A 12116-nucleotide genomic window follows, 5' to 3' on the forward strand; every position below is an offset into this window, starting at 1 on the left:
TGTGTTCTCTTTAATATTTTTGTGTAAACCGTGATACACTTCAGGATCTTTGATGAATAGAAAGTTAAAAAGAACAGCATTTATTTGAAATCTTTAAAAACTTTATAAATGTCATTGCTGTAAATTTTGATTAATTTACTGCAACCTTGCTGAATAAAAATATGAATTTCTTTAACTTAAATAAAACAATTATTTATAGTTATTTTCCTGTTTTGTCAAACTGTAAAGATAATACATCTAAATAATGTTTTATTTGACATTATGAATGAAAAAATGAGTGATGCCACATTTAGCAGAACTCTTTATTGAGTCAAAACTACTACAGTTGATTCTGTTGATGTAATTGAAGCTCAAGCCAATGTACTGTGACTGTGGATGTGAAACTCAAGACTACATGTTTTACTTTTCAGCAAATGTGTGTGTGTTTGTGTGTTGGCTGCAGTTCTCAGTAGATAAGCGCTTTTGAAGATAAGTCTCCTCTGGGCTTCTTAATCTTGTCAAAGTTCTTGACGATGACATCATACATCATGGCCTAGATTTGAACAGAATGGATCAGTCACACGAAAGCACCAACTTACACTAAAACTGAGATGTTTTGTTCAGGGCAAGCTGAGACTGAACTTACGTAAGTGTTGCGAATCTCCAGTGCTACGATGCGTAACTCACAGTACTGGTGCTGATCCAGTTCATGGACAAGCTGCCTGAAATCTCCCTGTTTCCAAGCAACAAAACAATCAAATTATCAGGAGCTCAAAGATTTTTGAAAACATGTCTAAATCTAACACAAAATAAACTGACCACATGTGGCTGTTTGGAAGCCTTGGCTACAGCGTCTCCCCTCTCGCTGAAGTACCTGAGTAAACACAAACACAGTGAGAAATATGACACATTAAAAATGCATTTATAATAGAGACATCATGAGGTTAGTGTTTGACTGTGGTTGTGATGCTGTCTGGTCTCTTACTTGGAAATCTGTGTCTGGAATCCCTCGATCTTGGTGCGGGTGTTGGTAAGCAGTTCAAAAACTTTTTCCTGTCGGAACATTTTTGCATTTTTTCACTTTTCACACACAACATGCTATTATTAAATGAGTACAACCTTTCTATCTTATGTACCACCGCCTCATCAACACCGTTCAAGTACAATATGTTTAGGTTCCTGTGATGCAAAGCTGAATTTTCAGCATCATTACTCCAGTCTTCAGTGTCACATGATTCTTATGTACTTTTGTAGTGTACTTCACTTGACATGTGAACCAATGAGGTTCATTCTTGTGTTACGCAGCACGTTTGAGCTTCCACAGTAACCAATGGGGTTCATTCTCGTGTTACGCAGCACGTTTGAGCTTCCACAGTAACCAATGGGGTTCATTCTCGTGTTACACAGCACGTTTGAGCTTCGACAGTAACCAATGGGGTTCATTCTCGTGTTACGCAGCACGTTTGAGCTTCCACAGTAACCAATGGGGTTCATTCTCGTGTTACGCAGCACGTTTGAGCTTCGACAGTAACCAATGGGGTTCATTCTCGTGTTACGCAGCACGTTTGAGCTTCCACAGTAACCAATGGGGTTCATTCTCGTGTTACACAGCACGTTTGAGCTTCGACAGTAACCAATGGGGTTCATTCTCGTGTTACGCAGCACGTTTGAGCTTCCACAGTAACCAATGGGGTTCATTCTCGTGTTACGCAGCACGTTTGAGCTTCCACAGTAACCAATGGGCTTCATTCTCGTGTTACGCAGCACGTTTGAGCTTCGACAGTAACCAATGGGGTTCATTCTCGTGTTACGCAGCACGTTTGAGCTTCCACAGTAACCAATGGGGTTCATTCTCGTGTTACGCAGCACGTTTGAGCTTCGACAGTAACCAATGGGGTTCATTCTCGTGTTACGCAGCACGTTTGAGCTTCCACAGTAACCAATGGGGTTCATTCTCGTGTTACGCAGCACGTTTGAGCTTCCACAGTAACCAATGGGGTTCATTCTCGTGTTACGCAGCACGTTTGAGCTTCGACAGTAACCAATGGGGTTCATTCTCGTGTTACGCAGCACGTTTGAGCTTCGACAGTAACCAATGGGGTTCATTCTCGTGTTACGCAGCACGTTTGAGCTTCCACAGTAACCAATGGGGTTCATTCTCGTGTTACGCAGCACGTTTGAGCTTCCACAGTAACCAATGGGGTTCATTCTCGTGTTACGCAGCACGTTTGAGCTTCGACAGTAACCAATGGGGTTCATTCTCGTGTTACGCAGCACGTTTGAGCTTCCACAGTAACCAATGGGGTTCATTCTCGTGTTACGCAGCACGTTTGAGCTTCGACAGTAACCAATGGGGTTCATTCTCGTGTTACGCGGCACGTTTGAGCTTCCACAGTAACCAATGGGGTTCATTCTCGTGTTACGCAGCACGTTTGAGCTTCGACAGTAACCAATGGGGTTCATTCTCGTGTTACGCAGCACGTTTGAGCTTCGACAGTAACCAATGGGGTTCATTCTCGTGTTACGCAGCACGTTTGAGCTTCGACAGTAACCAATGGGGTTCATTCTCATGTTACGCAGCACGTTTGAGCTTCCACAGTAACCAATGGGGTTCATTCTCGTGTTACGCAGCACGTTTGAGCTTCGACAGTAACCAATGGGGTTCATTCTCGTGTTAAGCAGCACGTTTGAGCTTCGGCAGTAACCAATGGGGTTCATTCTCGTGTTACGCAGCACGTTTGAGCTTCCACAGTAACCAATGGGGTTCATTCTCGTGTTACGCAGCACGTTTGAGCTTCCACAGTAACCAATGGGGTTCATTCTCGTGTTGCGCAGCACGTTTGAGCTTCGACAGTAACCAATGGGGTTCATTCTCGTGTTACGCATGACATTTGAGCTTCCACTGTAACCAATGTGGTTCATTCTCGTGTTACGCAGCACGTTTGAGCTTCGACAGTAACCAATGGGGTTCATTCTCGTGTTACGCGGCACGTTTGAGCTTCCACAGTAACCAATGGGGTTCATTCTCGTGTTACGCAGCACGTTTGAGCTTCGACAGTAACCAATGGGGTTCATTCTCGTGTTACGCGGCACGTTTGAGCTTCCACAGTAACCAATGGGGTTCATTCTCGTGTTACGCAGCACGTTTGAGCTTCGACAGTAACCAATGGGGTTCATTCTCGTGTTACGCAGCACGTTTGAGCTTCGACAGTAACCAATGGGGTTCATTCTCGTGTTACGCAGCACGTTTGAGCTTCGACAGTAACCAATGGGGTTTATTCTCGTGTTACGCAGCACGTTTGAGCTTCCACAGTAACCAATGGGGTTCATTCTCGTGTTACGCAGCACGTTTGAGCTTCGACAGTAACCAATGGGGTTCATTCTCGTGTTAAGCAGCACGTTTGAGCTTCGACAGTAACCAATGGGGTTCATTCTCGTGTTACGCAGCACGTTTGAGCTTCCACAGTAACCAATGGGGTTCATTCTCGTGTTACGCAGCACGTTTGAGCTTCCACAGTAACCAATGGGGTTCATTCTCGTGTTGCGCAGCACGTTTGAGCTTCCACAGTAACCAATGGGGTTCATTCTCGTGTTACGCAGCACGTTTGAGCTTCCACAGTAACCAATGGGGTTCATTCTCGTGTTACGCAGCACGTTTGAGCTTCGACAGTAACCAATGGGGTTCATTCTCGTGTTACGCGGCACGTTTGAGCTTCCACAGTAACCAATGGGGTTCATTCTCGTGTTACGCAGCACGTTTGAGCTTCCACAGTAACCAATGGGGTTCATTCTCGTGTTACGCAGCACGTTTGAGCTTCGACAGTAACCAATGGGGTTCATTCTCGTGTTAAGCAGCACGTTTGAGCTTCGACAGTAACCAATGGGGTTCATTCTCGTGTTACGCAGCACGTTTGAGCTTCCACAGTAACCAATGGGGTTCATTCTCGTGTTACGCAGCACGTTTGAGCTTCCACAGTAACCAATGGGGTTCATTCTCGTGTTGCGCAGCACGTTTGAGCTTCCACAGTAACCAATGGGGTTCATTCTCGTGTTACGCAGCACGTTTGAGCTTCCACAGTAACCAATGGGGTTCATTCTCGTGTTACGCAGCACGTTTGAGCTTCGACAGTAACCAATGGGGTTCATTCTCGTGTTACGCGGCACGTTTGAGCTTCCACAGTAACCAATGGGGTTCATTCTCGTGTTACGCAGCACGTTTGAGCTTCGACAGTAACCAATGGGGTTCATTCTCGTGTTACGCAGCACGTTTGAGCTTCCACAGTAACCAATGGGGTTCATTCTCGTGTTACGCAGCACGTTTGAGCTTCCACAGTAACCAATGGGGTTCATTCTCGTGTTACGCAGCACGTTTGAGCTTCCACAGTAACCAATGGGGTTCATTCTCGTGTTACGCAGCACGTTTGAGCTTCCACAGTAACCAATGGGGTTCATTCTCGTGTTACGCAGCACGTTTGAGCTTCGACAGTAACCAATGGGGTTCATTCTCGTGTTAAGCAGCACGTTTGAGCTTCGACAGTAACCAATGGGGTTCATTCTCGTGTTACGCAGCACGTTTGAGCTTCCACAGTAACCAATGGGGTTCATTCTCGTGTTACGCAGCACGTTTGAGCTTCCACAAGAGGTTTTTTCTCACGCGTCAATAAGGTTTGGTTGAGCGTCTGATTATGTTCTCTGATCAATGTTTATATGTCAATAAAAGCCTGAATTAATACTGGTCATCATATAAAGCGATCGTGTCTTCCGAAAATTTTGACTAAATCGCTCAACTCATATGGAGTAGTTTTATGGGCTGGATTTCCCGATAACGTTGTCTCTTCAAATTCAAATTCACACTATGAATTTATAGCATGAAGACTATGAAGCGCTATGAAGACTCTAAAGGTATAACTTAACTAAAGGTATACCATTTCTAGGTGTGTTCCCCAAACTATACCTTAGAAGGTTGCTTAAGATACACCTTCTTGCATGCGATGTTACAAGGTGTTGCCGTGGCAGTGGTGCTGAATCCGTTGATATCGATGGCTCGAGAATCAATTATTCTCTCGTGCAGGGGCTGCTTCACTGCGTTATGCGAGAAAGCGGTGTTCTTTATAAAAGAAGCACTTCAGAAATAGTTTAAATTGTATTTATTAGGGCTCATGAGATATTATGAAAAAATAATCCAAACTATAATTGCCTATAATAACCTATCCTACATATTTTAAAATTGTTTATGTGCTTTCTTCTCTTTCTCCTTCTAGTTTGCTGAGGTGGAGCTGTGATGAAATATTGTTCTTGTAAATCCTTTCCAGCATTTCAGTAATAAAAGTGAACATCGTACGTACGGTGCTCGGCAGTGATCAAATAGGATTTAAACAGTGAATTTTAAAGTGATCTCTTCTTGTAAACTTAGAGATGTGGATTCGGGATGGCAATTAAATCACCACACGACCTTGGTGTTTGTCAACAGTAGGTAATTCAGCCGGGGATTTTTACGCAGGTGGTGGGAGGAAATCATTGACATTCTGGATTTGGACGGCAATAAAATCACAGACTAACCCCTGTCAATGTTGAAAATACCTTACGACCCCATGAGAAACAATTACCATCCGAATAGGGCTTAACTGACAGTATGCTTTCACAGCTCTCCGCGGATGGCGCCGTCTTTGATATAGCACAAAAATTTGCTGTATCGCTGCCATAGTTTTACCAAACTCCCCACCACAATCATTCCCTTTAAATAGACTCCTAAGCCTTTACTGCACAAGGTAAGGTAAAGCTAAGACTGGTCTAGACCAGCCTTCTGAACGTATGACTTACAGAAGGTATACTTAAATAAGAACGTTTCGAGAAACACGTATTAACGATAAGGTACAACTTAAGGTATAACTTAAGAACGACGTAGCGCTAAGAAGGTTTCAGGAAATCCAGCCATACGAACTTTTTGAAGCGCCAAAGTGTCAGTTGCATAGACTGTCAATGAAGGGACAAAAAGTTCTCAGATTTCATCAAAAAGATATTCATTTGTGTTCCGAAGATGAATGAAAATCTTACAGGTTTGGAACGACATGAGGGTGAGGAATTAATGACAAAATTTTCATTTTTGGATGAACTAACCCTTTAAAATAAGTTATTAAGAGCAATACGGTCTTGAACACTTCTTCTTGAATGAAAAGAACTCAACGCTGTACTTGCGTGCACAGAAAGCCGGCTCTCTGACAGCACGCAATCCTGAATACAGTTCACTTTTGCTTCGCTTATATGACCAAATATACACAAAATTGTGTCTAAATGCCCGTCTTGGCTAACATTCAGATAAACACAATCGGTTATGGCTTAAGTGAACGTAAACAGTTGAGGGAAAAAAAATTGTTTAACTGTATATTGGATCCGTGCAGCTCTTAAAGTGACATCAGCATAATAAACCTGCTAGTGTCTGTGATAATATTAATGATAATCAAACAACAAACGACAAAGAGAAAATCACTCACTGCTCAACAATCAGTGTGTATTTAATTCATGCAGCATTTGTTTATTCAATTTCTCAATTTATTTCTTACTTGAATGTTAATGTTAAATAAACCTCGTAGTCCGACCTTAAAAAATTTAAAGCACTGTTTATGTCATTTGTATCTTTGTTTTATTGTGTTAATCCTATTGTTTGTAATTTACATCTTTGTTCTTATTCTTAACCAAGTATAATAAGAAAAATAATTGTCCACCCTAGTTCGAGGTGTTTACCTGGATGTTCTTGATGTTAAGTTTTCAGGTTGCCATTACTATCTATTATAAAAGAGATGGTGGTATTTGAATTGTATTTTTGTTTGTTTGTTTGCATTGACGTTAAAATGACACTGACTTTTTATGTAATGCTACAGTAAAACATTGCTGTAAGTTTGTAATCCTATTTAAATATAATTTAAATAGATTTTACACACTTAAAGCATTATCATATCGCATAGCATTATTTAACGAGTTATCATATTTTTCTTCAATATTGTACAGCTCTTATACATATGCAGACATTCAAAACTTACAAATGTTGTTTTATTTTGTCACAATATAGGGTTAACTGACCTGTACAGAAACTCCAAAATTGTTCCCATCTTCAATTCTGGGGACCTGTAGCTGTATCCACATTGACACCTGCACAAAGGTGTCACAATGTTACAAAATGTACAAAAATTTACCAAAATGCTTTATTAAATGTCTCGATGCCAGCAGAGTCTACTAGCAATATAAAATGAACTATAAATTAAAGTATTATAGAACCAGTTGAGCAATTACATACGTCAAAAAAGTTGTTTTTTTTGGATGGGTTTAACTTTTTGACAAATGTAACTGTTCAGATCTGCACAGCTACCACATGATATCACTTCCTCACCGTGTTAAGACACTCCTTTAGAATCTGAATCTCAGGCTTGATGAGCTTGAAGAGTTTCTCTACTGTCTCATTGCAGGCGATGGGACCACAGGGAGGACCTTTCAGTTCACAAATAATATCATTAGTTAAAGTTGTGCTCTCCAAATCACCACTTCAGTTTGTAAGGATAGAGATGGATGGAAGACTTTGGCTGCATCCGAAATCGCACACTTCCCTACTATGTAGCAGGCGAAAAAACAGTATGTGACAAAAGGAGTATGTCCAAATTCACAGTACTCATAAAACAAAGGCGAAAAGTATCCGGATGACCTACTACTTCTGACAAGATTTTGAAGTGTGCATACGATACGATAGACATCTCACTATCCCACAGGGCCACACGAGCGGATTTATGAATGGCGGTGAAGCGACGCAACTGACGTTGTAGGTCACATGATAATGACAACATGGCGAATGGAGACCGTCTGGATTATATTCATAAGCGGCTGTGAAGTAATTACTTATTCAAAATATGTATTTACTCAAGAGAGTGTGCATATCTCAAAATCTTTAGGTTCTGCAAAATTTCTATGACATTAACAGTCCAACAGTGCCAGTCTGTGTTCATGCTGTGAATTACACATTGTCATTTTGCATTTGGGGGAATTCAGATCCAGGGAAAATGGAACCCAACAACTAACAGTTTCAGTTTCGTTTTCGAAATTCTATCAATACATTTACCTTCATCCTCTTCTTCTCCTTTCTCTCCACTCTTCTTTCCCTCTTTGGCCTCTTTCTGTGTGAATAAAATGTCATAAAAGTCTAGGTCACTTAAACTAAACCACAAATTAGCTTGAAGTGATTTAATACAGTGATTAAATTGATTTAAAAAGTCATTAATGTGGATAATCAGTGTCATTTTTGAACAACTGAACTGAACAATAGTGTCACTGGATGAATTATAGAAAGTGAATGTCATTCATTTTTACGATGCCTTCATCTAAATGTATGATATTTTTCATGTATATTATGTACAGTCTGTAAATATAGAAAATGTCTAAAATATTACCTAATATATATTTGAATAAGGCAAAAATGTATGTAAAAATCAAATGTATCTGGGATGCATTTGTTATTTATTTGTCCTGGTATATATTTTTTTTCATATTGAAATAATGTGAATAATTAGGCTTGTTAATAAGAAATAATGTGTTTTAATGACCTCCTCTTTCTTCTTCTTCTTAAGCTCCTCTTTAGCCGGGTCTGGGATTGGGATGTCCAGAGGAGCCCTCACAACAGACAGATCCTTCAGACTACAGGAACCCTAAAAAAATTAAAAGAAATATTCTCAATGACTCAATGAGTCTGATTTTTTAAGATGCACCTGGTGGATGACCTCATACCTGTAATATGTTATCCATCGCTGCAATTTTCTCAGGGAAGACGTTTGAGATCAACTGTTCAGCCTGTTTAAAAGAAACATTGACATGTAACAAACTTTCACTATATTACTAGTGTAAAATCATAATATATTAATATTGGCTCTCCTTCAAACTGCTTCATGAATTCATTCTATCATGTTGATTAATTTCTTTTCATAATACAATTTTCTATAATAACTGGTATTTTAGCATAAACTAAAATGACTGTGGTAGGGGAGACCAGGGACAGTTGTAACAGGGGACGGTCGTAACACCTTGAATTCCTACAATCAGAAACAACCTAGAGTGCACTCACTGTGCTCATGCTCAGTTAGTTTCCTTCCATTCTTGCCAAAAAGGGAACCACATTTGAAATTTCCTGACGGAGTTATCTACAAAAGGTTGTTTTTGAGGTAAAAAATTACTTTTCTTTCTGATGTACTTTTTTGGATGCTGTTATAAGATCAAATGTCTATGAATTCAAACAAGTATTAGTAGAATCACTGTTTTGTAAGCTAAAAATAGAAATGGCTAACAAGTGTCAAACTAGCAGTCAAGCTAGCTCACATGAGATGAAAACATGGTTGGTGATACTGGGATGGTTGTAACGCCCCGTTACAACTGTCCCAGTATCACCAACCAAGTGTCATTTATATTTTAAAAACTAGCCTAATCAAGCTAAAAAAACTTCATAGTTTCCCTTTAATGTGCAAATTAAAAGTAAAATGTGCACTGTGCATTGCAAATTAAATGTAAAATGTCAAAAAATCACATTTTAAGGTAATTATCTTTTTTTTATATAAAACAAATATTCATAATTCATTTTAAGTATGAAAAAAAGGTAATCATTACTTAAAAACATGAAATGAATAGTCACAATAACATGACTGATAAATAATATTTTCCATTTTGAGTATATGATTGATTCATTATGTATATTTTAGACATGTTACAACCGTCCCTGACATGTGTTACAACCGTCCCTGTACACTGGGAGACAGTATTCAAATCAATTTTGCAACCTGTACATATTTCATAAAACCACTTAAATACATTGTTTCAGCAGTTGACAGATTGAAGTTTATAATATAGGCTAACAAATTGGTTATTCCAGTATGTTTTTTGATGTATAGCTAAAAATGGCAAAAAGTGTTACAACTGTCACAACTGTAAATTCGATGAAAGAAATTGACTAAATGTATTTATAATTACCTCCTTGGTGATTTTTTGGGAGAATCCATCCACCTGCAAAGTAGATAGGAAGTGTTTGTCAAACTTACCACTTCAACACTTAACACGCGTTCATTAATACATTCTGATGATTATATGCAGGTTAAACTCAAATTCCCTCATTTGTTCGCTCAATAAACAGTCATAAATTACTTTTAATTATGTTTCGGGCCTATAATAGGCGGCTTACCTGTTTCTTAGATGCGGGGCTCATGTCTAAGGAAGTCATTATTGCAGATAATCGTTCCGATTTGTCCTATTGCAAAACTTTATTGAACCTGTTTGCACACAAACGCGTTTAATTTCTTATCCCACTGGGTAACGTGGGGTTTAGTTTGAAAAGAGAAGATCAAATGCACTTGTTCTCGACGAAACGACGAGAAGTCGCAGTTAGTCAGCACAAAGAATGAAAATGAAAGTGAATTAAGCATTAAATGAATAATTCCTGATGTCACCGAAAGGGGGCAACAACAATCCAAAAAACTTTCAGCGAGTTACGGAAACAGGCTTTGCTTTGACAAATAGAATAAAAGTCCTGTTGTTTTGTACCCTTGCAGCTTTTGTTCTGTCACTTATAATATTTATATTTAATAAATTATATATAATTATAATAATTATATTATTTAAACACTGGACTGATCAACGAGGAATGCAAGAGAATTATATTTATTTTTACGATGCCTTCATCTGAATGTATGCCATTTTTTCATATATATTATGTATTTTAAAAAATATATAAAACGTCCAGAATAAAATACCGATACGATATTTAAAATAAATGAGGAAAAAACGAAATATATGTAAATACATACATACATACATACATAACTGTAAAGGACAAAGATAAATCTATTTGGCTTATATTTCAATTTATTTATTTCAGTTATTTATTTATCCTGATATATTAAAAAACATTTTTTTTAAATAAAAATATATACATATATATTAAAAAAAACATTGTGTACCCTTTTTATGTATTCAAAGTATAGAAAAAAATATTCAAAATATTGCTAATATATTTAAAATAAATGAGAAAAAGTATAATGTAAAATTATGTATACTGTATGTAATATATTGTAAAATATATGTAAAATATGTTGTTGTTTTTTTACTGTATATGTATTTTACAAACATATATGTAAAATAAATGACAACAAATGTAATGAAAAAAATATTTGGGATAGCCTATATTTCAGTTATTTGTGCTGATAGGGTTTGAATGAAAATCTATAAATATTATTCAACTTATTTACATTTCACTTATTCGTTTGGCAGACACTACATCAACCTACTGTACATCCAAGTTTGTGAGTTCCTTGGGAATTGAACCCATGACTTTAACGTGAATAATGAATTACATTTGGTCATATATTTAAAAAATGAAAGTTTAAAAAAAACTTGTAAAATATATTTTATCTTTACACTATATGAGTAAATAAAAAATGCCATAGGAACCCAACAGCATTATTATTCCTGATCGTAAGCCACAACTGCAAAAGCTTAACATGTATATCAATTTCTGATCAGGAAAAGTCGTGCAAAGGTATAGGAGACATCATTTGTAACTGACAAAGAAAAACAGTCTGTGCAAGACTTTTTAAAACTCTTTAAAAATCAGTTTCCAAATAGGTGTTTTCGCAGTAATGCCATAGTTAGAAGAACCATTTGGAGTTCCCAAAAGAACCTTTCACTGAGCAGTTTTCAAAAGAACCATTGTTTTTATAGTGCGAAATAATGCTAATAATCTTTTTCCACGAAGTAACGTTTTGTGCAGGCCAACAAAGAACCTTGTATGTAAGAGACTCCCTAATTTATTAAGTTGCTTTTCATATCAACAAAGGACAGAGACAACACTGTAAGGAAAGAGATAGAGTACACTCTCATAAAAACAAACAAAAGTAGACTGCAGTTATGTGCAGGCCACTAGATTTAATCATCAAAACACTGTTTATTCATTGACTTTCCGCTCATCTACTGAAAAGTACTCTCTTCCATCACAGATATCCACTGATTAAATAGAACGTAGTTTGCATATCAAAGGACTGAACACATCTCCTTAATCTTAATCAAGTCAAACTGAATTGAGTAATATATATTCAATGTTACTTTTGTTAGGGTTAAGA

General features: G+C 37.9%; 1 protein-coding gene across 1 annotated transcript; it reads right to left on the bottom strand.

The window, feature by feature from the left end:
* Positions 1-288: 288 nt before the first annotated feature.
* On the bottom strand, positions 289-10520 carry psme1 (proteasome activator subunit 1). Its single transcript, XM_084398849.1, has 11 exons — positions 10184-10520; positions 9976-10008; positions 8746-8808; positions 8565-8666; positions 8084-8138; positions 7364-7461; positions 7057-7125; positions 965-1032; positions 799-853; positions 626-712; positions 289-532 (listed from the first exon to the last, which is right to left on the bottom strand). Exons 1-11 carry the CDS (start codon positions 10220-10222, stop codon positions 446-448), a joined length of 756 nt encoding a protein of 251 aa, XP_084254975.1. The 5' UTR covers positions 10223-10520; the 3' UTR covers positions 289-445.
* Between the last annotated feature and the right edge of the window lie 1596 nt (positions 10521-12116).

Source organism: Rutilus rutilus, assembly GCF_951802725.1.
Source record: "Rutilus rutilus genome assembly, chromosome: 24".
NCBI lineage: Eukaryota > Metazoa > Chordata > Actinopteri > Cypriniformes > Leuciscidae > Rutilus > Rutilus rutilus.

Bases quoted from the DNA above. Each gene is read 5' to 3' on its own strand.
- psme1 (XM_084398849.1), bottom strand. From the start codon at position 10,222: ATGACTTCCTTAGACATGAGCCCCGCATCTAAGAAACAG. The intron at 8,809-9,975 runs GTAATTATAAAT...TCTTTTAAACAG, and splicing joins CCCAAAAAATCACCAAGGAG to GCTGAACAGTTGATCTCAAA. The intron at 1,033-7,056 runs GTCAGTTAACCC...ATGTTCCGACAG, and splicing joins ATTTTGGAGTTTCTGTACAG to GAAAAAGTTTTTGAACTGCT.